Source organism: Eschrichtius robustus, chromosome 6, assembly GCF_028021215.1.
Source record: "Eschrichtius robustus isolate mEscRob2 chromosome 6, mEscRob2.pri, whole genome shotgun sequence".
Classification (NCBI taxonomy): domain Eukaryota; kingdom Metazoa; phylum Chordata; class Mammalia; order Artiodactyla; family Eschrichtiidae; genus Eschrichtius; species Eschrichtius robustus.
Window position 1 is genome coordinate 142,088,255 of NC_090829.1, and position 23,872 is coordinate 142,112,126.

At 48.3% G+C, this 23,872-nt stretch overlaps 1 protein-coding gene across 1 annotated transcript in view; it reads right to left on the minus strand.

Moving 5' to 3' along the window:
• DSCAM (DS cell adhesion molecule) overlaps positions 1–23,872 on the minus strand; it is a 738,451-nt gene that overhangs the window by 129,992 nt on the left and 584,587 nt on the right. Inside the window, exons 15-17 of the mRNA XM_068545703.1 lie at positions 23,377–23,505; positions 14,202–14,369; positions 3,431–3,501 (exon numbers count right to left, since the gene is read on the minus strand). Coding sequence (XP_068401804.1) covers positions 3,431–3,501; positions 14,202–14,369; positions 23,377–23,505 — 368 coding nt within the window. The remainder of the gene's footprint in view (positions 1–3,430; positions 3,502–14,201; positions 14,370–23,376; positions 23,506–23,872) is intronic.

A 23,872-nucleotide genomic window follows, 5' to 3' on the forward strand; every position in this document is an offset into this window, starting at 1 on the left:
GAGTTCTTGTTAAGGCACTGCTTAGCAACTTTAAGTAACTCAAAATATGTAAAATTATGGAAAAGCCCTTTCTGAGCCTTCATCTTCCATAATATAGACAAGTTAATATGGTCCCGGTTCTTGGGCATCTTCCTGTGGGCTTACATTTAAGTGATGCTCGATGCCCATTTCCTCTAAAATGTATCACACTTTTACTGGATCATTACTACCATTTATTTTGCAATCAATTAGAGTAGAAACCCACGTGCAGAATGGCTGGTCTATCTGGGACACTGAATGTGGGTACAGTGGTCCACCACCGTACGCGTCGGTGTATTGTACCGTAGCATGAATTAGACTCTCGCCATCTTACAGCCTGGTTTTGGGAGATCCTAAAAGCTAGGGGGCCTTCTCCACGGCAGTTTCTGAAAGACATGTGCTTCGGAGGCTAGCGCGACATAAGCACTTGTTATTCACATATGCACTCATTCATTCATTCATTCATACAGACCTGCCAGCCACCAGGATCAAGGATAAATAAGACACTCCCTGCCTCCAAGGAGCTCACTAAACAGCAGAGGAGATGCGACAAAATGGACCGGAGAAAGCGTGTGACGGGGATCTCACGGAGCTGTCTCCCAGAATCATGGGTAACACAAAGGGTCGAACACTTAACTCCACTTTGGAGACTTACACATCTTCACAGAGGGAGTCAGGCAGGACCAGAGCACTGAGTAAGCAGGATGGGACAGGTGGGGGCTGGAGGGGGGGATGCTACAAACATTGACAGCAGCAGTGACAGCTGAGGAGAGAAGAGGACAGCACGGTCCCCGAGAACTGCAGGAGGCGAGGGTGGTAAACCTGAGACAGGATGCCGCAGCCCGATGCTGGTGGCTGGGCTGGCCTCTGGGGTTTGGTCTACAGCCAGTAAGGCATGTGGAACCTCTGGCGGACTTGAAAATTTACACATTTGAAACTTCTCTTTGGTGAAAGAAATAACCAAGTTAAGCAGGAAAAGTTGTTAATTTCATTCAACAGAAGGTGTATGTTACAAAAGTGTTGCTTGTACAGGGATAATTAAACAAAATTTAACTTCTGTCTCTGATGTTATGAAATGTCTGCCAAGCTGCCCCTGACCTTTAAGAGGTTTAGTGTCTAAAATGGCTATATTCCCACCCAAAGCCCGGAACTGTTCTTCCCTCTATCTCATGTCTCTTCATTGAGCACATCTTTTACTTCTGATGAGTTTTCTTGTGACCCTCAATGAGTTTCTGCCTCAGTCCCCCCAATATTTCCATCCCGGCTGACAGATGTGTGGCCCCCTCCTTGGGCTAGCACAATTTCTTCCTCTTTCTTTACTTCTTTCTCCTCCTTTCCTATTAGCCTCTTTACACAAAATGTAAATCTGGGACTTTAACGCCATAAAATAAAGGCATATTTTATGTAACATATCATACTTTGGATTACCTAGACTCACATACAGTTTGGTTGAATCAGTGACACACTTTCATGATGCAATCAGGCCAGTGTGAAATGACAGCCAATCAACGGGCAGCCCCTACTCCGCTCAGTGGTACCCACATCCTTTTCTGCAGCCTGCTACCCTGTGAGAAATCACGGTTCCATGAATAGGACAGCAAAACCAGTTTACAGTCTAATGGAGGTGAGGCCTCCTTTCAATAGCCCACAACTTGTTCATCCTTTTGACATTCAGAAGAAATTTAACTGCAACCTACTGACTTTTCCTGCTGCTTTTCTACGGAGACAGAAAAGGATGCAATGGCTTTTAAAGCCTCTGAAGTTTCTATTTTTAGTTATAAGAGCTCTGGGGACAGACACCTCTCTCCTGCAGGACACAGAAAGCTCTAGGGGCCACCGTAATAGCTTTTCAGTGGCAAAAGGCAAGAGAATGCGGAGGGCTGGTGGAGGAAACTTCCCAGCCGTTAACACAAGACAGAGTGAGTCAGCATTCCGTTTGCGCAGTGGCTGGGCTGTGTGTGGGGCTGTGGCTTGCTGAGTGCCTTTTATCGCGCAATGTGTGATGCTCACAGCGGCAGACGTGCTCACAGACGAATGGCCCCCTCCCCACCTGGCTCGGCCGGCCCTGTCTGAGCAGCTGAACAGTCGCGGTGTGCTGCCCGCTGGAATCACAGCTCAGTGGCCGGGCTGTAAAAAGCCAGCACAGAGGGGCTTGCTGCCCTACTGTGTGTTAAAACCCAAGGTGATGTCCACCCCAACCTTGAAAATCCTTTTGTTTTTTTTGTTGTTGTTATAGAGGCTGGTCATTTTATGAAAGAGCTGACGCTAGAAGGAAAAAACCCAACACGTGGTGCAACGAATGAGGTTTATAATGGGACAGAGAGGTGGGCAGTTTGAAGACCTCACTGTGGCTCTTACCTTCCTCTCTGAGTGAGAACACAGACAAAATGGTGAGGAAGGAGGTAAGAAGAGAACATGTGCGATGAGAGAAACCCAGAAGTGGAAAAGTAAGTGCAACGTTGCAGACGTTCTGACCCAGTAACAGCATTCTAGATAAAATGGAATTTGGGCTAAGGCAGTTGGCTCCAAGACCACATGAAGGGGGTGACTAATTCTCTAGCAGTTTCACCCACCACGTCAGTGACTTCAAGATCCTTGGGGCAGCACTGCCTAGTGTGCTGGTTTGTGATGAGCTCGGGCCAGAATATCAATCAACGCTGTTTCCTTCACCGAGAAAGTTTTGCTAAGGAAAACATGTCTGCCGGAGGAAACAGCATGCTGAATGGTGTGCTTGCTTGCATTGTGGCTCACGCTTTCTCTCCCAGCAGCTGGCAATGAGCCCTCAGCTCACCAGCAGCCAGTCTGCATCTGCTGGCCATGCTGGAGGGACCACTCCCTGGGACGGCAGCTGGCCCAGCGCCGCCCCCCTTCCCTGGGTGTGTGTGAGGCCAACGCTAGCTAGGGGCACAGCAAGGACCTCTGTCCTCCCTGCCACTTGTGGGCTGTCTACCACACCATGATTTGCCATTTAGGAAAAGCAATTAGGAAAAGTTTCCACTGGGACGAATTAACGAGTGTGGTCATGCACGTCCGTTTCCCGATTTGCGAGTGGAGAGCAGCGCTTAGGACACAATCACAATTCAAAGACTAAAAATCAGGCCCCCAAACTTCACTCTCTGTAGATACAGAAGTTGCTACTGTAAATGTATTCAAAATGTGGATACAAATACTGGATTTTAATAAAAGGGCTTTTAATCTAACTCTGCCACATAGGAGTTTCATATGTATAAACTTGCTGTACACCTGAAACTAACACAACATTGTAAATCAACCATACTCCAATAGAAAATAAAAAAAAAAAAAAAAAAAAAAAAGGCGTTCGTGCCTTGGCATCATAACGCTTAACATGAGTGAAATGCTCTCCACCCTCCATGGAAAAAGTGCCAGGAAGACAAGTGTTTGCTGAGTTTACCTTCCAGGTGACCCTGATGCTCTGAGATGAGATGGGTTCCAGGTGAACTTCCTGAGGTGGGCCGTCAGGAGCTGTGAAGACCAAAACCCACAGACCGGTTAGAGATGGGTTCCAGAGCGTATAGGAACCCACGCAATAACACGAAGGCCCAGAAGACAGGCCACAGCAGCTTCAGTGGGAAAACCAATTTTGCAGAGTCACTGCGTACGTTTATCTCGTGCTCACTCGCTCCTAGAAAAAACAAATTCTGAGGACTCATCCTCGTATTCTTCCTCACCTTGTCCTTGACAACTTGGTGAATAAACCTCAAGTTAATAAACCCGTAGAACAGGAAGTTGTAAAACAACATTTCTTTGATAAAACTCTGTAGTGGCTGCTGAAGACCCCTCTCGTTCCTTTGGAAGTTTTGTTTAGTGACGTGCATTGGGGCCCCTCAGGATGCTCAGAACTACTTAGGGAAGAGAAAAAAGGCTTCCGAGTCTCTTTGATGGCTTTAGTTCTCTACGCTTTCCAGTGGGAAACTCTTATTAACCTGGGGCTGCAGCCACAGAGGACAGCCACAGTGGAAGAGTAAAACAAAGCAGGCAACTCACTCCAAACTATTTCCAGTGGTTGCAGGGGGGGCCACTTACCTCCCAGGGACAGTCAATCACTAGGTACTAGGGATGTACCCTGTATTACGTACACAGCATGGAACTTAGAGAGAGGAGACATCCTTGTCCAGCAAGAGTCTGTAATCTACTCAGAACACCGGGCCGAGCACACAGAGAGGAAGATGTGGATACAGCACAGCACATACGCAAGTGTCTTCGGAGAAATGGAAGTAGACAGTAACCCAGGGGTCAGCAGGGAGAGACCCCAGTGGGTGATGACATATTGTCCGAAGGACAGTTTTTCAATCCCTGCTGAGCTACGAAAGGGCCATTTCTGTGGATGTGGAGACGCCAGTTTGCAGAAGGGTGAAGAACACTGGGAGATGAGAAATCAGGAATGGTGAACGGAAACCAACCTGAAGGGTTTGGAAGTGAGAGGAAGGGCAAGGAGAAGGGTCATTTTAGGGGAGATGCGAGAGCAAGGGAGACACGTTTTCCGTTTTTCAGAGAAAGAAGTTTTGAGTGACTCCACAGTGCAATTGCTGAGTTGGTGGGTGTTTGAGTCTTTCTGCCTGAGTTCAAATTCTTGCTCCCTCGCTTAGTAGCTGGGTGGTTTTTTCCAGGTTACTTAATTTTTCTGTGCCTCAGTTTCCTTCTCTATATAATGGGACAATACAATTTATGTCAGGGTTGTTATGAAAATAGTGTCCTCAGAACACATAAGCAGTAACGATGATTATTCTCCTCACTGGGTGTTTTTACGGGGGAAGTTGGAGACATTCAAATAGCCAACAGAAAAGTTACACTTGAAGGGACACTGTCCCAGCGAGAAGCGAGAGGACAGAAGCAGGAGGGGAGGCGGTGGAGAGAGGGGGGGCGTAGGGGCCAGAGCCGCTGGGATGGGAGGAAGAGAAAGCAAGGAGGAGCTTCGGCAGACCTGCTGGGGAGGGAAGCAAGGTAAGCGAAGACACAGGTACGCTTGTTGCTTGGAGGGAACAGGTTCAAATCTGATAGTCTCTCTTTTCACCAGAATCCTAAGGGGCAAAGTCAGGGGAGAATAGTGGGCACCAGGAACACAGTAGAGGCTTGGATGGTTGCAGTGGCCTGTGGAAAAGAGTGTGCCCTGCACCTGAGAGCACTGACCCACCGGCGGGGGTGATTTCACCGATGAGGATAGTGGGCAGTGGAGCAAGCGGTCCCATTGTGGGGCTTTATGAGACCACTGATGGCTGCGGGAGAAATGTCGCTGGGTGGATTGGGGATAAACAGTGACAACGGGAGAGAAGCAGCGGATGCTGGAATTGTTACTAAGTAGAGTAATAAAACCTGAGGGTCGCTCCCCTACACGAAGGAAGAAAGGAGGGGGGCAATTCTACAGTCGGGGCTGGTGGGACTGGGGGAGAATGGTAACATGAGGGTGCAAGAGAGGAAGCCGAATTTCCAGAAAAGACGATTCATTACATTTGAGAAATATGAATTTGGAGGGAAGTGGGGACATTGTACTGAGCTGTCTGCTCAGCTGCTGGAAATGTTTACAAGAACCAGGGAGAGAGTCAGGTCAGCAGGTTGCTCCCTTCTGCCCGTCCTGCATCCGCAGTCTAGCGAAGCCCTCCCTGAAATCAGCTCTTAATGTCTCTGTTCTCTGCTCTCCCTGTCTCTGTCCTCACTGGGGACATCACCTCTGCCCCTGATACCCTGCTCCAGACCAGCATCTATGCCTGGCCCAGGGGTCAATTTTGTTCCTAAACATTAATTCTGGTCTTCACTTTACCTCTTTAAAGGGGACATGGGCCCAGCGCATGCTTCAAACTTCTCGCCCCTCACACTAACTTTGCCCCTCTCTGTGTCCTGCCTTCCTCCGCAGGTGTCTGTTCTGTGCACCCCACCTCCACGCACCCTATGTCCCAGCCAGGTCCAATATCTCAGGGGAACCTAAACATACCTGCCTCGGGGCAGATCGGAGCCTGTCTTTTGCCTCCATCAGTTTCCTGCCCGTGCCCACAAGCCCCCGCCTCAGCCTGGGGACAGTCTTTCCCTCTTTTCCCAACAGACTTGAAGCTGTGTGGCCTCAGGAACCCAGTCCAGAGAGAGTCCTTGCTTTGAAGGGTGAAGCAGCGCTCAGATGCTGAAGCTCAGAGCACACTTCTCCCTCCCCAGCAGGGCCGAAGCTCGGAGCACACTTCTCCCTCCCCAGCAGGGCTGAAGCTCAGAGCACACTTCTCCCTCCCCAGCAGGGCACAGGGTAGCTAGTTTTCTAGGGGTCCTGCAGCCTCTTGGATTTATCGATTCTCCAGGTGAAAAGGCTGTGTTAGCACCAAAGCTAATTTCTGGAACAGTGACCCAGGGAGAGGCTGGCATCCAGCTGACTGCGATCATTGTTATGTGTCTGCACCACATTTCTGCTCACAGGGTCAAGCCCTTTATGCGGGAACATTTCGCTATCAGATCCAAGGAAAGCACGTGGAACAGATTCCTCTCACACACCGAGAGTTCTGTGGTCAGCGAGAAGCATGTGGTTCATCCATTAAAATCCTTGAAAAATTATGTTGAGGTCTGACGGCTATACTGATGCTTGATTATTTTAATTTAATTATGCTAAATCACACTGAACAAGGAACCTGCTCGCTAGAAATCGAAGGCACTGTTGGGGCCCCATCCATTCCACATCCTTTGGCCTTTGCTGCAGCCTTTTCAGGGGCATGGCAGGCAATAGTCACAGCCTTCATTTTCTCGTTGAGACATATTCATAATTAAAAACAAAGGTACTAGGAGAGTGTTTAAAAAAAATGTCCTTGATTCTATCAGAAAACATAAAGTGTGAATTGGGGACAGTTTGTTTTTTCAGTCTGGTCTGGTATTTTATGAAGGTCCCTGTGAAGTGGTGGAGGGACAGTCTCTGACTCCAGGACAGACATGACTCTTTGAAAGGACACAAAACCTTTCTTACTTAGCCTATAAATACTTCTGTGATTTGTTAGTAATTCATTTATTAGTCTGCCTAGTCTCTGAAGTGAATGTACTAAGATCTCCCCTCTCTTAAAAATAAAGTGATAGAAACTATATTAAAGGCAGAGACTAAAATAATGTAACCCATATACTCACGATGGCACTGTGCCCAATATAATTAGGAAGAGTTTTTGTTTGGGTGCTGAAATTTCTACTCTAAGATTCTAAAACATTATAAGACAAACCCTTTAAGAATGATATAAAAAATGAGTCTGCTTCAAGAATTTTAGTGCTTTCCTTACAACTCCTGCGCTGCAATTTTTTTTCTTGGATCCTCATCCCGTTGCAGAAGGACAATTTCTGTAAAATTAGTATCCAAGGCAGACTGAATTCCCAATGCTGACATGACTGAAGATCAACCATTAGGCATCCATTGATTTAACTAAATTTGAAAATTGTGTTGACATTTGACATTTAAGAATTTAATTAATGCTCTTGAATTGAAGCTGTACTATAAATAGAAAGCATGCTTTGTTTCTTCTTTTTTTTAAGCAGAATATTTAGCTTTTTCCTGTGGGAAGAGAGAGCTAGAGGTAAGAATTAACGATGAATGTGATTTTCCAAAATACATAATTTCTGCATTTCTACAGAAGCCAAAACTATTCAATCTGTAAAACAGTAATAAATGAAGACTATAATTTACAGTTCCTAATTTCTTTTCTAGGCAAGGCAACTTCTACTAATTCTGTTTGGCTGAAAATACAGGGATGACAGACCCTTCCTAAGTGTCAAACCCGAGACGGTCCTCTACCCTTTCCATGCAGGGAAGGAACGCTGAGACTCAAGCCTCAACACTCCCCTCTGCCCGCAAGTTATTCTCTCCTCCATGTATTGGTCTCCGGGCTTCGCCCAGAGGCTTGGGGCTTAGTTGCTTTTATGGGGCTGGGATAAGCCACCCCAGTGGGAGGCACTCCCAAACTTCTATATCTGGTTCCTCTTGGGGAATTTACTGAGGGCCTACCGTGTGCCAGGTCTAAAACTGGGCAGAGACTGGGCAAAAATGGGCAAAAAAAGGGACCGACAGAAAACTTCATGGTCTACAAGCACATGCCCATCTCTGATAGAAGTAGTGTGGGGAATGCCCTGGCAGTCCGGTGGTTAGGATTCGGTGCTCTCATTTCCAGGAATTCAGTTCCTGGATGGGAACTAAGATCCCACAAGCCATGCAGCACGTACGGGAAAAAAAAAAAAAAAAAAAAAAGCAGCCTGTGGGAGCAGAATGTGCAGAATATTCTTTGCTGGGGCACAGGAGACCGAGAGAGAGTTCAGCAAAAATCAAAATAAAGCCAAGCACAGTTGACCCCTAGATGGGGAAAGGATGAATTCATTTAATGATTATTTATCAAATAAAGAGCTTATTCATTTAAACTGTTATTTATTTAGCACCTGTTATGTGCCAAATGCTGTTCCGGGTGTCTGGGACACAGCAGTGAACAAAACAGACAACTATTCCTGCCTTTGTGGGAGGGACCAAAACTATAGATCCTAAACAAAATAAATCAGCAAATTATATGGTATGCTGATGGCACAGAGTCTATTTTTTAAAAAGGAGAGTGTTAAGGGAGGGAGGGGACCAAGAGTGCCTGAGCAGGAGTGGACTGACATTTAAATGGGGGGGGTCAGGGTAGGACTCATTGAGAAGATGCAACTGGAGGAAAGACCTGACAGAAGTATGGCGGGGGAGGGGGGGGGAAGGACATTCCAGACCATTCCAGAATAATTCCAGAATATTTTGGAACATGCCAGGATAGCTGACGGGAATACACGGAGCATGGATGAGGAACAGCAAAGGGGGCAGTGATCTATTTAGGCTTAATTTCCCATGTCTCTAAATGGAAGCTGGAGCAGAACGACGATTACAGAAGCAGGTTGCTGAAGGCTCGGGCATCGGGCAATCCTGGTTCTCAGCCGGCGGACCCTGTGCAGTGGACTGTCTCCTTGAAGAGCACAGATGATGCCACACGGGGCCCTAATGGGCCCCTCTATTCACGTGTCTATTGTGCGTCGATGCCTTTTATCCTTAAGCCCTCATCACATCCCCTCGCCTCAGCCTCCAGCTCAGCACACAGGAAACTCTCCTTCTAGATCAGAGCTGCTACTCTGAAATGTGATGAAAGATGAGGCAAAGCCTGTTAACTCAGTCCCGGACCCGAAGGAAACCCACCAGTTCCTTGTGGTAACCCTTCGGTAATCCTGACCTTCCGTCCCCGATGCGTCTGAAAATTCAGCAATTATTCAACACTGAATTTTGCCCCGCGTCGTTGAACATTCACGTTCTAGGGGCAGAGTCATCATGAAAATGGTGACGGGATCAGCCACCCCCAACTCGGTCACAGGCACTAAGTGACACGTGACCTTCGGGGCACAGTTGCCAATGGGGAAGCCGGTCTTGGGTGAGGGTCAGCATCAAAGAAACCCGGCCAGTCAGTGCCCTTCTGACCCATTAGGAGCTAATCTCCTTAATGCTTCACCTTGTCTCCACTTCCTCTCTCGACTTCTCCTCTCTGGGGGGGCTGAGGGTTGCTGAGGGGGGTCGGGAGGTGTGCTAGACATTGATCTGCGCTTCGGGGTTGTCTCCCAAGGTCAAGTGTATCAGAGGGTCTGATAATACGTTTGTGAGTGTCACTTGGAAATAACCACACTGTTGTGCATTTGGAGCCATGCTGTTTTCCAACATCAGCTGGGGCTGCTGCATGAGTGGCAGTGATTCCTCCTTCTCTCAGCTTTGCGATGGATGACACAACAGAAATCCAAACCTGAGTTCCCATCGCGGCAAGACCTAAGTTAGGGATCTGGAAACTGTTTCTGTAAAGGGCCAGATCCTGAAGATTTAGGCTTTGCAAGCTACATGCAGTGTCTGTGGCGTATTCTTCTTCCTCCTTTTTCTTTTTATAATGCAAAAACCGTTCTTAGCATGAGCGCTGTAAGTGGAATTTACATGGGTTGTAGTTCGCTGAACGCTTAACTGCAAGAAGGATGGATGCTGGTTAATTGGGACCTGTGGTTAGCCTCAAGGGTAACTGCTACCTACCCAGCTCCAGCTGCCGGCTGGGGTGCCTCCCGTGGCCCCAGTTAGAGCTCTGATGGGTGCGCCTTCTCCCTCCTGCCTCCCTCTTTGTCCATCTTCCAGACCTGCCCTGTTGCCTTTCTCTACTTTTCTCTCTTCATGACGCCATTCAAAATTTCAGTGTGGTTTTAATCCTCCATATATTTTCCTCACCACACACACACACACACACACACACACACACACTGCTCATTGTGTGTATTTCTAAGACAGTCCTGTAAGGCAGGTGTAAGGACGTTTCATCCACAGATACTGAGCCGTCTCCCTGTGTCAGACACACATGAGGGGTACAAACATGAGTGGCCCAGGGCCCCTTGGAGAAATGATGGCTCAAAGGCTGTTGTCAGAAAGAATTCTACTTGGTGCACTAACACCATCCCGGAGACTGGAAAAGGCACTGCACTAGGGGGGGTGTTTGGCCTGCTTTCCAAGGGAGAGTACAGAAAAGTAGGCGTAGACCTTGAAGGGCTTCCAGACGGGGGCAGGCGCAACTCACACACGGAGGAGGGGGCAGGAAGGCGGCTCATCGCTGATCTGGCCACAGGGAGTCCAGTGTAGCTTCATGGTAGCGATAGGGTGGGGAGGACCCAGGCCTACACCTCACAGGCTCACTTCCTCAGCAGGGAGGCAGTGAGAGGCATCCTCAGGTGCCCTAGACTTGGGCACTGCATTACCATAAAAACGAGTGGGTCTACGGCTTCCAGAAGCTTCCATCTGGGGATTCTCACTGCTTAAGCGATGACCTCATTTCTTCCGGGAAAGAGGGCAGTAAGGGTCGGAAAAAGTTCTCTCGAGATGGCTTCAACTCCCTAAAGATGTGCCTTTGGGGATCCTCGCCAGGAGGTGGCAGGAACAATCTAGGGCCACCGCAGGCAGTGCTAGAGAGGGTATCTTTGGTCAGGAGAGCTGCCCTCTGTTTTACGTGAGTCACACATAGGAAAATGACTTTTTGATTTCAGTCATGCAAACCTACACACCAAGACAAAGCCAAATTTCTGCTTTGCGTCTTTCCTTTGCACAAGCCTGACCTTTCCTTGCATTGTCTCTTAGCTCATCTGAAGAGTAAATGACGGGCTGTGGGGCTGCCAGCAGCCAGCACCCAGGTGAAACCCCAAAGGCCAGCCCAGGGTCCAAGCAGGGGGCTCTGCATCCGTCTGTCTGCAGAGATGCCTGGGCGCGGGCTGCACACTGGTGACCAGTGACCAGGAGCGGCTGTTCACCTGGCCTCCCGGCTGGAGAGAGAAGCGCTGCCATGGCAACTGCCAGCTTCAGGGAGATCACAGAGGAAATGACAGAATAAGCAACAGCAGCTGCATTGGTCATGGCGATGGGGAAAGCAGCGCGAAATGCACCACCGGAAAAACATCGCTGCCTTGAGAAGGTTGTGGAGATGGGCAGAGTCGGAAAAGTGACTAAAAGGAAGGAGAAGGCTCAGCCCTGAGCCAAAGTTTTCATTTCGGGGCAGCTTATTCTCCCTAAATCCCCAGCATGATGAAATCCCAGGAAATTAGTGTGTTGTTTACATAAATATTTAAATAAGATTCTATTTTTGCAGGAGCCTATTAACACTCATTTCCTACTTATTTCTGAGCAATGCAATGTACTTTCAGAGACTGGGATTTTTTTTTCAATTAGCCAACATGTTTGCGGTGAAGAGGAGAAAGGCATCATTATGTGCATTTTGCTGATGAGAAATCACGCAGTTTCCGAGGGTTAAAAGTGGCTCACCCTCAGACTGGAGCATAACGCTATCCTATCTCCCATCCTTGAAAACAGTTTTCAAGAACTGATGTGTTCTAGAGTTGAGAAATGAATACTCATCTGCAGTTCAGGAAAAATAGTAAATGTTAACCTACTTCCTTGAGGACCATGTTGATTGTGCACAGCAAAGGGATTAGATTTTTGCATTTGCTGTGATCCAGCAATCCTACTTCTTGGAATTTAACATAAAAAATAATGTCGCTAATGGGAAAAGATATATCACAAGGACGTTCATCACAGTAGTATTTACGATAACGAAAAATTGAAGAGAAGTGCAAATCAAAACTGCAGTGAGGTACCACCTCACCCCAGCCAGAATGGCCACCATCCAAAAGTCTACAAATAATAAATGCTGGAGGGAGTGTGGAGAAAAGGGAACCCTCCTACAGTGTTGGTGGGAATGTAAACTGGTGCAGCCACTGTGGAGAACAGTATGGAGGTTCCTCAAAATAACTAAAAATAGAGCTACCGTATGATCCAGCAATCCCACTCCTGAGAGTATATCTGGAAAAGATGAAAACTCTAATTCGAAAAGATACACCCCAATGTTCACAGCAGCACTATTCACAATAGCCAAGACATGGAACCAACCTAAATGTCCGTTGACAGATGAATGTATAAAGAAGATGTGGTACATATTCACAATGGAATATTACTCAGCCACGGAAAAGAATGAAATAATGCCATTTGCAGCAACTTGGATGGACCTAGAGATTATCATACCACGTGAAGCAAATCAGACAGAGACAAATGTCATATGATATCACTTATGCGTGGAATCTAAAAAATGATACAAATGAATTTATTTACAAAACAGGAACAGACTGACAGACATAGAAAACAAACTTATGGTTACCAAAAAGGAAAGAGGGGGAGAGATAAATTAGGAGTTTGGGATTAACAGATACATACTACTATATGTAAAACAGATAAGCAATAAGGACCTACTTATAGCACAGGGAACTATTCTCAATATCTTGTCATAAATTATAATGGAAAAGAATCTGAAAGAGAATATGTGTATATATATATACACACAAACATATATATGTATAACTGAATTGCTTTGCTGTACACCTGAAACTAACACCACATTGTACATCAACTATACTTCAATTAAAAAATAAATAACCAACATACCTAAAAATGTGGGGTTTGCTAAAGAAATGGTGGAAGGCAGAATTACATATTGTAGGAAAGTCCTCAAGAGACACAGAAGAGTGATATCTATGCGAAGTGCCATTAATGAAGGTAACAGAGAAGCAGCTGGTGGGAAGGGAGTCAAGAACAACCCCCGTTGAAAGATGCAGCGACCTCTTGTGGAAGTTTAGACATGTGGGGGTGACCCCCTCAATCTTGGTGATTTTGGAACTAGGGGTCTGAGACCAAGCTTCCACCTTCCCTGCAGCAGTAGGGACTCGCTGATTAGCTCTGACTGGGGGCAGGAAAAGAAAAGCTAGGTTTGGGGCTGGACACTCTTTTGCCCCCAAAAGCCGAGCCAGGCCATGGTTCCTTACCTTTCCTTCCCCAGAGTAGCCCTAGGGCAGCTTGCATCCTCCTGTGCTGCCAGGAGATGGGCTGGCAGGCAGCGGGCACTGTCACTGCCTAATTGCTCAGTCCTCTGCAAACAGGTTACTGCCACCCCCGGCAACCACGAGTGAACCTCCCTGTTGAAGGGTGTGTGTCCCTGTGTGTCCGTGTGTGCATGTGTGGGTGAGCGTGCACGCGTGCGTGTGTGATGAATAATTTAGTGTGTGACATCAACATATTCACAGGTAGCGCTAGGTGGTAGGATCGTCTGAGCTGCTCTCTCTTCAAAACGCCTACCTCTACCTTCAATGCCTTCAACACAATAAGAAATACTTTGTAGTAGGAAAAAAGTGCAATACTCTTGATGATAGAGATATTGACATTTCTAGTCCGTCAAATAATCTGTGCCTCCGTCTCCCCCCTCCCCACCCAGAGAATATTCTTGCCATTTCCTAGTTAAGGGATGCCCCCCTCCCCTGACTGCACAGCCACTTGAGCAAGACATAGGCTCGCGGTTCTCCTGCCCATCTGGATTCCACGCATCCAGACAAAGGGATTCTAAGAACAGCGTGATTCTTTAAATCTCACCAGCTCGTTAGCCTCACAGGTCTTTCTTTTAAGTCTTAGGTGTGAGAACCTTGACCTAAGTCCTGTTTGAAGAGCACTGCTTTCAAAGTAGGCGGCAGAGAGCCATCTGTGTTTTTGATGGGGCGTAGAGCTATGGAGAGCAGTCATCAAAGCTGTGACCTTGCATTAACCACCTGAGTCCCGTAAGCCAGCTCCCAGCCCCTGGGCCCCCGCCGGCCAGACGTACCTGCCTCGTCCGCGGTGATGGACAGCTCGTTGCTGGGCTCACTCTTGCCAATCCGGTTCTTGGCGTACATTCGGATGCTGTAGGTGGAGGAAGGGTGGATGTCAATGATGGTGGCCGAGTTCAGCTGAGGGGAAACATCTTTGGTTCTCTGAGCAGAATCCCAGGAGTCTTTGGGGTTTTGTTTTTCAAAAAAGAAGAGATAGAGATGTGAGTTTTTTCCCTCTGCCTCTGAAAGTTCACAAGTAGGAATTTAAAAAAAAAAAAACAGAAAAAGGAAGAAGAAAAGAAAAAAAAGTGACAACTCAAAGTGAATTCTTAATGCAATGCTGCCAGGGTTCCGGCGGGCTGGCCATCAGAGGGGGCGTGACACCACACACTCGTTACCCACACTGAGGGGGACGGAGGCTGTGGGCAGCTGGGTCCAGGGAATTTTGTCCAAGGCAACACAACAGACCTCCTGGCAGAAATCACAGAGGAAAATAGAAGTGGGGGGAGCTCATGCCAGTAAAGTGAAAAACAGCTACTTTCAAGCACTCATGGTACAAGATAATAAAAGAAAGCAAGGCTGGGACAACCTTCCACCCAAAAGAAAAAAAAATCCCTGGTTCTAAAAGGTATTTGAAAGCCAGCAAAGCCTTTAGCCATGTCAGACCCCTTGTTCTCCAAAAGGAGAGTGGCAAAAATGAAACACATAAAAATACATAAAAACTCATCTCAGTCTCCAGCATAAATACTGGTTATCAAATGTACTTCTCATTTCTAATTTTCGAAATCATTTTGTCCCCAATCCTTTACTGTAGGAATTATTTTTCAACCACAGCTAATTTTAAAGGCAGCATATGCCTCATACAAAGAGTTATCATGAAATGCATGACAGTGGTGCACCTGCTGGCTTTAGAGCTTCAACCCGTGACGAGCACATCAGCAAATGGTTCTTATTTCAGAAAGGGTTTGGGCAGGTGCTGATCGGGTGCGGGGGTCGAGAGATGATGCTGGGTGTGGAAGAACCAAGATGCCCCTGAGATGGTGGCAGAGAGGATGCTTGTATACTCTCACCCTCCCACCCCACCCCAGGATCCCCTTGCACTTGCTCCCCTGTGCTCATCACACTTGTAAGAATTTCACTGAGAGTCTGTGTCCCCTCTTGGATTCTGAGCCCCATGAGGGCATGGACCACGCTGGCCATGTTCACTGCTGCATCCCCAGTGCTCACACAGAGCCCGACAAATAATAAACGCATGTTTCATAGATGAATAAATAAATGGCACACATACAGACCTCTGGGCCCTCGCAATGACCCCACTCCCTTTCCACATTAACGATGACCACGGAAGTTCAGAGGGCTGCTCTGTCCAAAGGTCATCATAAGGGCAAGAGATTGTCTGGACTTGCAGAAAGAATACGTAGCTTCAAGTATGACTTTGAGTGCTCTCACGTAACAGGGAATGGAGCCTAATGGAAACTAACAACTAATATTCCAACTAAAAGCAAAAGTACCATTTGAGTCCAGAAGATTGAAGATGGAAGAACGTGACATAAAAAGAGAAGATGCTGCAGAATAACAAACGGTGGAAGAACAGAAGGATAGGATTCAATAGAGGACACATGACAGGAGGAAATTCCATACCAATGGAATCTCGTATAGACAGGAGTCTTGTCCCACAAAGAGAAAGCCAGGCCTTCTGGAGAAAACATTTAAGACAACAGAGAGGAACCCCAGGCACTGCAAGATGCAGAGACAGTTGCTCACCAGCCCCAGGAGGAACCTGACACTTGCCGGCGTTGACGGTTCTGCCCGGGCCGTTATGGAGGGTTCTGCAAGTGACTGAGCTATGGAGACGGGCCATCCTCTCCAAGGGCGTGTCTGTGACCTGGCTGAGGACCTGCAGAGAGGTAGTGATGGCTACCGCCCGCCTCCTCCTCCTGCCAAGGAAGTCGTGTGAATAGCCTGTGGGGAGTGACCAAGGCAGGGGTCTCAGGCAGGAAGTGAGTGGTCCTTGGAGAACAGGCTCTGTTTTCAGCTTCTTTCTTGCAATGATTAGACTTGGAAAGAAAAAGATGATGCCCATGATCACGACTGAAAGGTGGATTTTTTGGCTAAAGATGAAAAGGTTGAGAAAGAGAAAGAATGGGTTATTCTGAAGGGTTTTAAAGTAACTGAATGAAGAAGAAGAAAGTCTAGTTAAATCTCTAAACACTCTAGCAAGTGATATGGCATCAAAAGAAGAATACAAACAGGGCACTGGCTACCCAGGAGAAGAGCTTGGAAAGGGACTAAGAAATGCTACATCTGATCTCAGATGCTGACGTGCAAATGGGCAGGTCATGGTTTAGGAACAAAGTGTGCTTGAGAATACAACACCGGGCATTAGAAACAGTCCCAGAGAGATCCTGACACTTGGGAAAATGAAATTGCAGATTGAAATACAAATAAAACTAGCAAGAATATACCGTAGGTGAAATAAAGAAACTTCTTAGGAGGAGTAAGTCACAAGCAGAAAGGCACGCCTGGGCATCCAAGAGCTGCAGGGTGCAAGCATGGATGGGGGGAGTTTGGTGAAGACATGAGAAGGAAGACGAGGGCAAGGAATAAAATGGTCGTGAGCACTGATTACGGGTCTCCTTACCCAGTGAAGGAAGGGGAGGGTGGTTTCTAGACACAGAGAGCACATGTAGCCTCGAGGAAGGTTTATAAGTCACACGAAGAAGATCGTTTACAAGGCGTCTGTTTACCGCCCTGTGGGCTGGGTTAAAGGGACTCGCAGGGGATGCGGAGGTTCCCGGCACCTAGGAGGAGTGGTGAGCATCTGCCTATCAGGGCCAGGAGGGCCAAAGGAGAGGAACAGTGTTTCTGGGGTGTAGACAGGGCTGAAACCTCAGAATAGGGCCCCTGATGGAAGCTGTACACTCAGAACAGAGCCTCCGCAGGATCCTTCTGAATCGTCCTCTGTGTCTGCCATTGGGCCCCCCCAACTGGGAGTCAGAGGGAAGGGTAATCTGAGCTGTGAGCCACGGAGCTCAGCCTTGGGGAGAAGAGCAGACACTGGGTTTGCGGCGGAAGTCAAGGCAGCGGTCGGAGAAAAGCCAGCAGCAAAGGGAACTCAGGCGCTGGTATAGCGTCTGCTCTCCGGGCGCTGCTCTAGGCATTTTACAAAGGTGACTTCTGCAGTTCCCAAATCTGTGGGTACATCAGAAACATCTCAGTGCTTTCTGACAACTGTGCTTTCAGACCCACGCAATCAGAATCTCTGGGGGATGGTGCCCCCAAATCCGTGCTTTAAAAAACCTCTCTCTCTGGGTCATTCTGATGCACAGCTAGAGTTTGGACAGACTGCTTTATTCGATTGGGTTCTTACAACATTCTGGTGAAGCAGGGGTTTTTATTTTCATTGTGAAGGTCAAAAAACTCAGACCCTGTTATCGAGCTGGTGAGAAGTGGGGCTGGGATTTGACCTCACCCGCGTTTTCCCCAAGTTCTAGGCCATCTTCCCGCAGCACACAACCTTCACATAGTCTCTGCGGGATGCCTGATGGATGAGACTGGATTTCAGTTTTCCAGGTATCTACCGGAAGTCTCATGTGCTTAGATGAAAACCTCTGACGAACTTTTAACTTGGCTTCCTGGCGAGGAGGAGCAATGCAGAGGGCTGGGTCAAGTGCCAGGGAGGGGAACTTTGCCAAGAATTACTGTAAGTCCTCTGGGTTTGCCGGAGCTAAGGGTGGGAGAGCGGTGCACGGTCAGATTCGTCCCTTGGTTTAGAGAGGAGATGTCAGAAGCATCTGATGAAAAAGTAGGTAGGATTCCATGACGTGCCCTAGAGAGTCCAGTGGTGAAGAGGACGAGGAAGTTCCTCTGAAATCCCAATTATCCCCCATGGGAAGGACTGGGGGAACCCCAGGAGCAGTGTGGTTGTACTGGGTGCTCGCTGGTGAGCCCAGCTTGGGCGTCAGACACCCCGAGTCAGGAGGACAGCAGGCAGATCGTCAAGGACAAATGTAAGAGGGTGAACTCGATCTGCAAGAGGGTCGTTAGAGGCCTGAAAGAGTGAGGGCGGCCCCAAGTCTGAGAGACAAAATTACACAAAAGGAGTGCAATGAAGAGGCAGCTCAGAGAAGGACGAGACACGCTATGTTGGGCAAGAGAAGGGAGGCATCGGGACCCAAGAGAAGGGAGGCGTCGGGACCCAAGAGAAGGGAGGCATCAGGACCCAAGAGAAGGGAGGCATGGGGACCCAAGAGAAGGGAGGCATGGGGACCCAGGGGAAGGGAGGCATGGGGACCCAGGGGAAGGGAGGCATCGGGACCCAGGGGAAGCCGCTTCTGTTCCTTCTTCTCCATGGAGAAGAATCCTCGGTGAAATGGGGAAGGGGGCCTGAGAGAGGAGGAGGGGGGTGTGCAAGGAGCTAGGCCCGGTCAGTGAGGCCCTGAGGAGAAGGAGAGAGGCACCCCAGAGGGGACGTGGGGACAGGCAGGCTGCCTTCCAAGAGGGGAAGGAAGTAGACGCAGCGGACAGCAGGCCGACTGGCCAGCGGTGCACGGGGGACAAGATGCTGGAAGGGGATGGAAAGGGGCTCTTGGTGTCCATCTGGAGGAGAAGCAGTGGCCACTAGGATCCGAGTACGTGGCAGACAAAGCAACCCGTGGGATTGTGGCTACATGCAGAACGTTGAACATTCCAAATGAGGGAGGCGAAGGCTCCTTTGTGTCTGTGCCCGGTCAGATGACACCAGGGCTGTCGCCATGGGGCCTGACCAGAGCAAGCGGGCCAGGAGATGGTCACTGGAGATACAAGCAAAGGAACTTGGGATGTTCTGTCTTTCCTGGCAAATGGAAAATTAAGAAGCGTCCTCTGTTTTCATATCCTGGAAGGGATGTCATTTGACAAAAGGGTTTAGGGGGTGGGAAGAGGGCCATTGGCTTCAGGTGCAAGAAATGTAAGAATGTCTAATAGTCCTGGCCGGCCAGAGGCAGAATCGTCCTTTCTCGGGCTGGTGAGTTTCCATTGCTGGGGTTGGTCAAGCATAGCCTGAAGGATGGCTTGCAGGGACCCACTTTGCTAGGAATGTGGTCATACATCGTGTTCTTAGAAAATTAACAAAAAAGTGGAAGAAAGCATCTTTTAGGGGGATGATTTCATTGCCTAAAACTCAGGTTGAGAGTCAACCAGCCAAAAAATGTTTCTTACAAGTCTAATCTGTGTGCTGGTCACTGTAGGTGATGCAAGGACATAGCACAGGGTTCCTCAGATGTAGTACCTACCCTGAGGGGTCACTAGATCCCTCAGGGGGACAACTACCCAGCACAGGAGACAGCTATTAAATAAACAGTCACAAGCTCACCAAATGTTCCAAGGCGTACAGGGTGCTCTATGAGTAGAGAAGGGGCATGCCATAAACTGGGTAGTCAGGGAAGGCTTCCTGGAGGAGGTGACATTTAAGCTGTGACTTGAAGGATCAGTTTCTATGTATTCTGCCTATAAATTGCACTCACTTAAATTATGGCTGTACTGTTTATATACTCAAAACTTATTGAGGAAGCAACTAACACTTGAAAATGCTAACACTTTTCCTACAGCAGTGACTGTGATTCCTGCCTGCTACTGATCGCTCCTTCCTCCCAGGCCTTTCAAACTGAAAGTGATGGAGGTCCTGGAGGGCCCTGGTGCAGACCTCAGGCCATGGCTATCTGTCCATGGGCTTTTCCCCAAGGACCCCCGTGGTGCTCATTCTGACCCTCAGACTGCTGGGTTCCAGGACTGCAAGAATGTCTTAGCCATGAGCTTGGCCATGTGTGTGTGTGTGTGTGTGTGTGTGTGTGTGTGTGTGTGGAGTAGAAGGATGGAAATATATCCCTTGATTCTGACCACCCCCAGCTTCACAGATAAGGAGCTTTCCTGCTTTAATTATGTACAGTCCCATCAACTTACACATTTGAAAATGCTGTTGGCGATAAAGGTAATTCTTAGGTTTGGATGGCACGTAAATTAAATGCCACAAGTATTACTGAGCACGTCTTATGTGGCAGGCACTGTGCTAGGTGCTGGGGAAGCACCGAATCAGAGTCCCTGCCTTTGGAAAACTTACAGGAGACGTGGGAGACACTGAGGATCCTGAATGGGTAGCAAGTACTTTAACAAACACAGATGGTCCTAGAGGCCTTTTACGTATAAGCATTTTGGTGCACGCTGGAGTAATACTAAAAGCTGCATTTATTACACGTCTGCTATGTGCCAGACGGTGAGTTGTAAATGCATTCCCTTCTCAGTGAGAATTCACCAAATATCTGTGGAGTGCTGACACATGTTAGGCCTGTGCTAGGTCCAGGGGAACTGGGCTGGGCTCAGCGCACCCCAAGGAGCTCCCAGTCTGGTAGGGCTGACATGTTAATAATCGTCAATCACAAGTCTCTGACCCCATTCCCCACACTGTGCAGTACCAGAGCTTAGAACTTCACATGTTTTTTGATGGACCAGTTAAACCCACAACATCATAAAAATGTCAGTTCTCCGTTAAGCTAATAAACAAATTTAATGTGATCTCATTAACAATGACAAAAACATGCTTTTATGGAGCTAAACGTGTTGATCCTAAAGTTATATATGGAAAACTAAGAAAACACTGGAAAGGAAAAGGTACAAGGGTGGACTAGCCTTATTAGATATTAAGACATAAAGCCTCTGTGATTAAAATGGTCTGGTACTGGTGCATTAATGGATAAACCAATGGAGTAGAATAGAAAGTCCAGAAATAGACTCAAGTACATATGGAAAGTTAGTATGTGATAGAGGTGGCATCTGAAATCACTGGGCAAAGGTGGACCCTTTAATAAATGATGTTGGGGCAACAGGAGACCCATTTTGGAAAAGATAAAACTAGATCCATCTCTCCCAGCATACAGAAGAGTAAACTCCAAATGGTTTGGAGATCTAAATTTTGAAAAGAGAGGGAAAGAAACAACATGAAGTACTAGAAGAAAAGAGGTTGAATTATTTTATGGCCAGAGGTATAGAACAACTTTTCTAACTTAACTCAAAACCCAGATGTAATAAAAAAAAAATATTGATAAATATGAAAAACAAATACAGAGTTAAATACGTGATCAGACATGATGGCACCTGCCAGGAAAGGAAGGGGAGAGACTGTAGGAGCACATGCGAGGGAGGCCTGGCCTCGAATGTGGACCAGGGATGAGTCCCTGTGCAGGTAACACGAGGAGTGGCGTCTAAGTATCAGGTGGGAGTAACCATAGTAACTGTGTGGTCCAGGAATGGGAGGGCAGCCTTTGAGGGACCCTTGTCACGGCGATGCTGTGGGAGCCCATCTCACAGAGGAGGATGGTTTGGGGCGGGTGCAGCTGGTAAGAGACAGGGCCACAGCTGAGCCAGGACAGGCTGGACCCCAAACCCCTTTGAGGAGCCACTGGATCGTCACCGGCACCCGGAAATGACTGATGCCCTGAAAACAGGGAGGCACCGAGCTGCTCCCCTGAGAGCCTGCCTGGGCACTAGCTCCCAGACCCACAGTCCTTCGGTCAGTGCCCAGCCAGAGAGGCTGGCGGGGTCTGTCCCTCCCTCCGGGGACCCTGCAGAGTGTCCGCATCACGCACGTCTTGTGTTTCTGCTGAGTTCTCATTGTTGCCATCAGTTTCCAGGCTGTTCTCCAAGAGAACACGCTGGTCTCACCTAAGAAGCACTTCCTTTACTTCAAGACCTGGATCTCAGAACTTCTCAGTCTTGGGTTCCATCCTGACCTGATTTCTTTAGAACGAAGGCAAGGCCTCCTCTCTTCCTCTGGCCCTGGGCAAGCCCGTTGGTCCTGATTCCTGAAAGATCCCTGCTGGGACCAGCACTGCCCTCAGCTTGCTCACGGGGCATCCTTCACCTCCACCTGCACTGGACCTGCCACATTTCTAGGGGACGGTGTGACTGCAGCCACTGTGCTCCTCTCAGGAGCCTTCCTCAGGTCCCACGTAAGCATCAGCTCACTTCCAGGCCTCTGGTTGAGGCTCAGGGGACCCAGCCAAGCCATTTCACCTCCTCCGACGTCTTTTCTTACGCATTTCCAACCCGTGACTTATCACCAGCCTCAAGCACTATTGCTGCAACCCCTAGTCTTGGTTTGATACCAGTTGTCTTCATCACCATGAATTGCTTTCCTTAAGCCCCACCCCTTAGGCTTTTTCTGGACTTGCTTCCTACTACCGTCTCACACATTCCCCTGCTCTGCCCCTTGCCCACTCGCACTGAAACATTTCCTGACCTGTCTTTCCAGCTGCCTCCAGCTTAATTTTTCACTCCAGCTTCAGCTCCAAGGATACTAAATGGGTCACAACGGGGTGCTGTGAAGTAACGCACGGTGCCCAGAGAGGAGAAACAAGGCCGCTTTCCTGGCCTCTGAGATTCTGTCAACCCTTCACTTGCTGCTGCTCTAATTCCTCGTCTCTTTTGTGTCAAAGTCCAGACCAGGAGCCACAGCGGTGGGACCCCACCCTCGGCCTGATGGGTCCTAACTTTCCAAGTGGCCTTGTCATTGTCACTTTAAGATGATCAACAGGCACACCTGTCGTGGTCCTGACAGCTGGGTCTGTTTTATTTCTGAGCTCCCTGCGAGCCGGCCACTTGCTGGCGCAGAGGAAGCCAGGAGTGTTCGCCTGCATTCGTGCCCCTGGCCTGCCCCTGCACATCCAGGAGGGCCCTGCAGGGTCAGTGCCCATCTCGAGAAGACGTGGCCCTCTGCGCACACCACCACCACTCAGCTCCGCCCACAGACACTGAACACAGCTGGTACTCAGGGATTCGGACACGAGGGAAGCAAAGGGAAGCCGGGGAGGTAGAAAAAATAATGACAGGGGCCAGGTCGGGTCGGTAGCAGCAGCCCATGCGGCCATTGGTGGCGACACTGCCAAAGTGGCCACAGGGAGCAATCAGATAGAGGTCCTGCTGGTTCAAAGAGAAAAGAGGCAGGGCTGACCCAACGAAGCCATCTTGACAGAAAACCACTCCCACCACAGGAAACGTGGGTGTACTTCATGCAAGGAAAGAGACAAACTGGTAAAAAGAGCCCCCTCTGAGTTTCCCGGAGTCCAGGTTCTTCTTACAGGTAAAATCCATTAAAAAGGCAAAAAATAAAAGGGCTTTTTGAAGCGGAAATGAAGTCGGAGGAAATCAAGGACTTACCTGATTTATTTTTGCATTCAATGTCATAGCCCGTGATGGCGCTGTTTCCATCAAATCCCATGGTCCACCTGAGGGTGATTGTGCGTGCCTTCACATCTTTGATCTCAATTTCAGGAGGGTCTGGAGGCTCTGTGCAGCCAACAGAAAACCCGGGATCAGTTCAGATATTGTTCAGACATAGATGCTAGTGGAAACGCTGAGGGTGACTCACAAAAGCTTTGTCAGCATTTGACATGGGCAGACGATTTTTTTTTACCTGGAAGTATTTTTTTCCCCAATCCCTTTTGAGGATGGAAAATTTTCACTTTTCAAATCTGCCAATTTTCATAGCACTTGTAAAGCTGGACCAAACATGGAAGATTTCAGTGTCACTCTTCTGGTCTGGCCTGGGATCTATTAACTCAAAAACTATTTTGGCCCCAGATATTAAACTTTCATTCGGATCGTCTAGTATAAGGATGCCTAAAATTGAGCAAGAAAGGCACACTATCAGGGC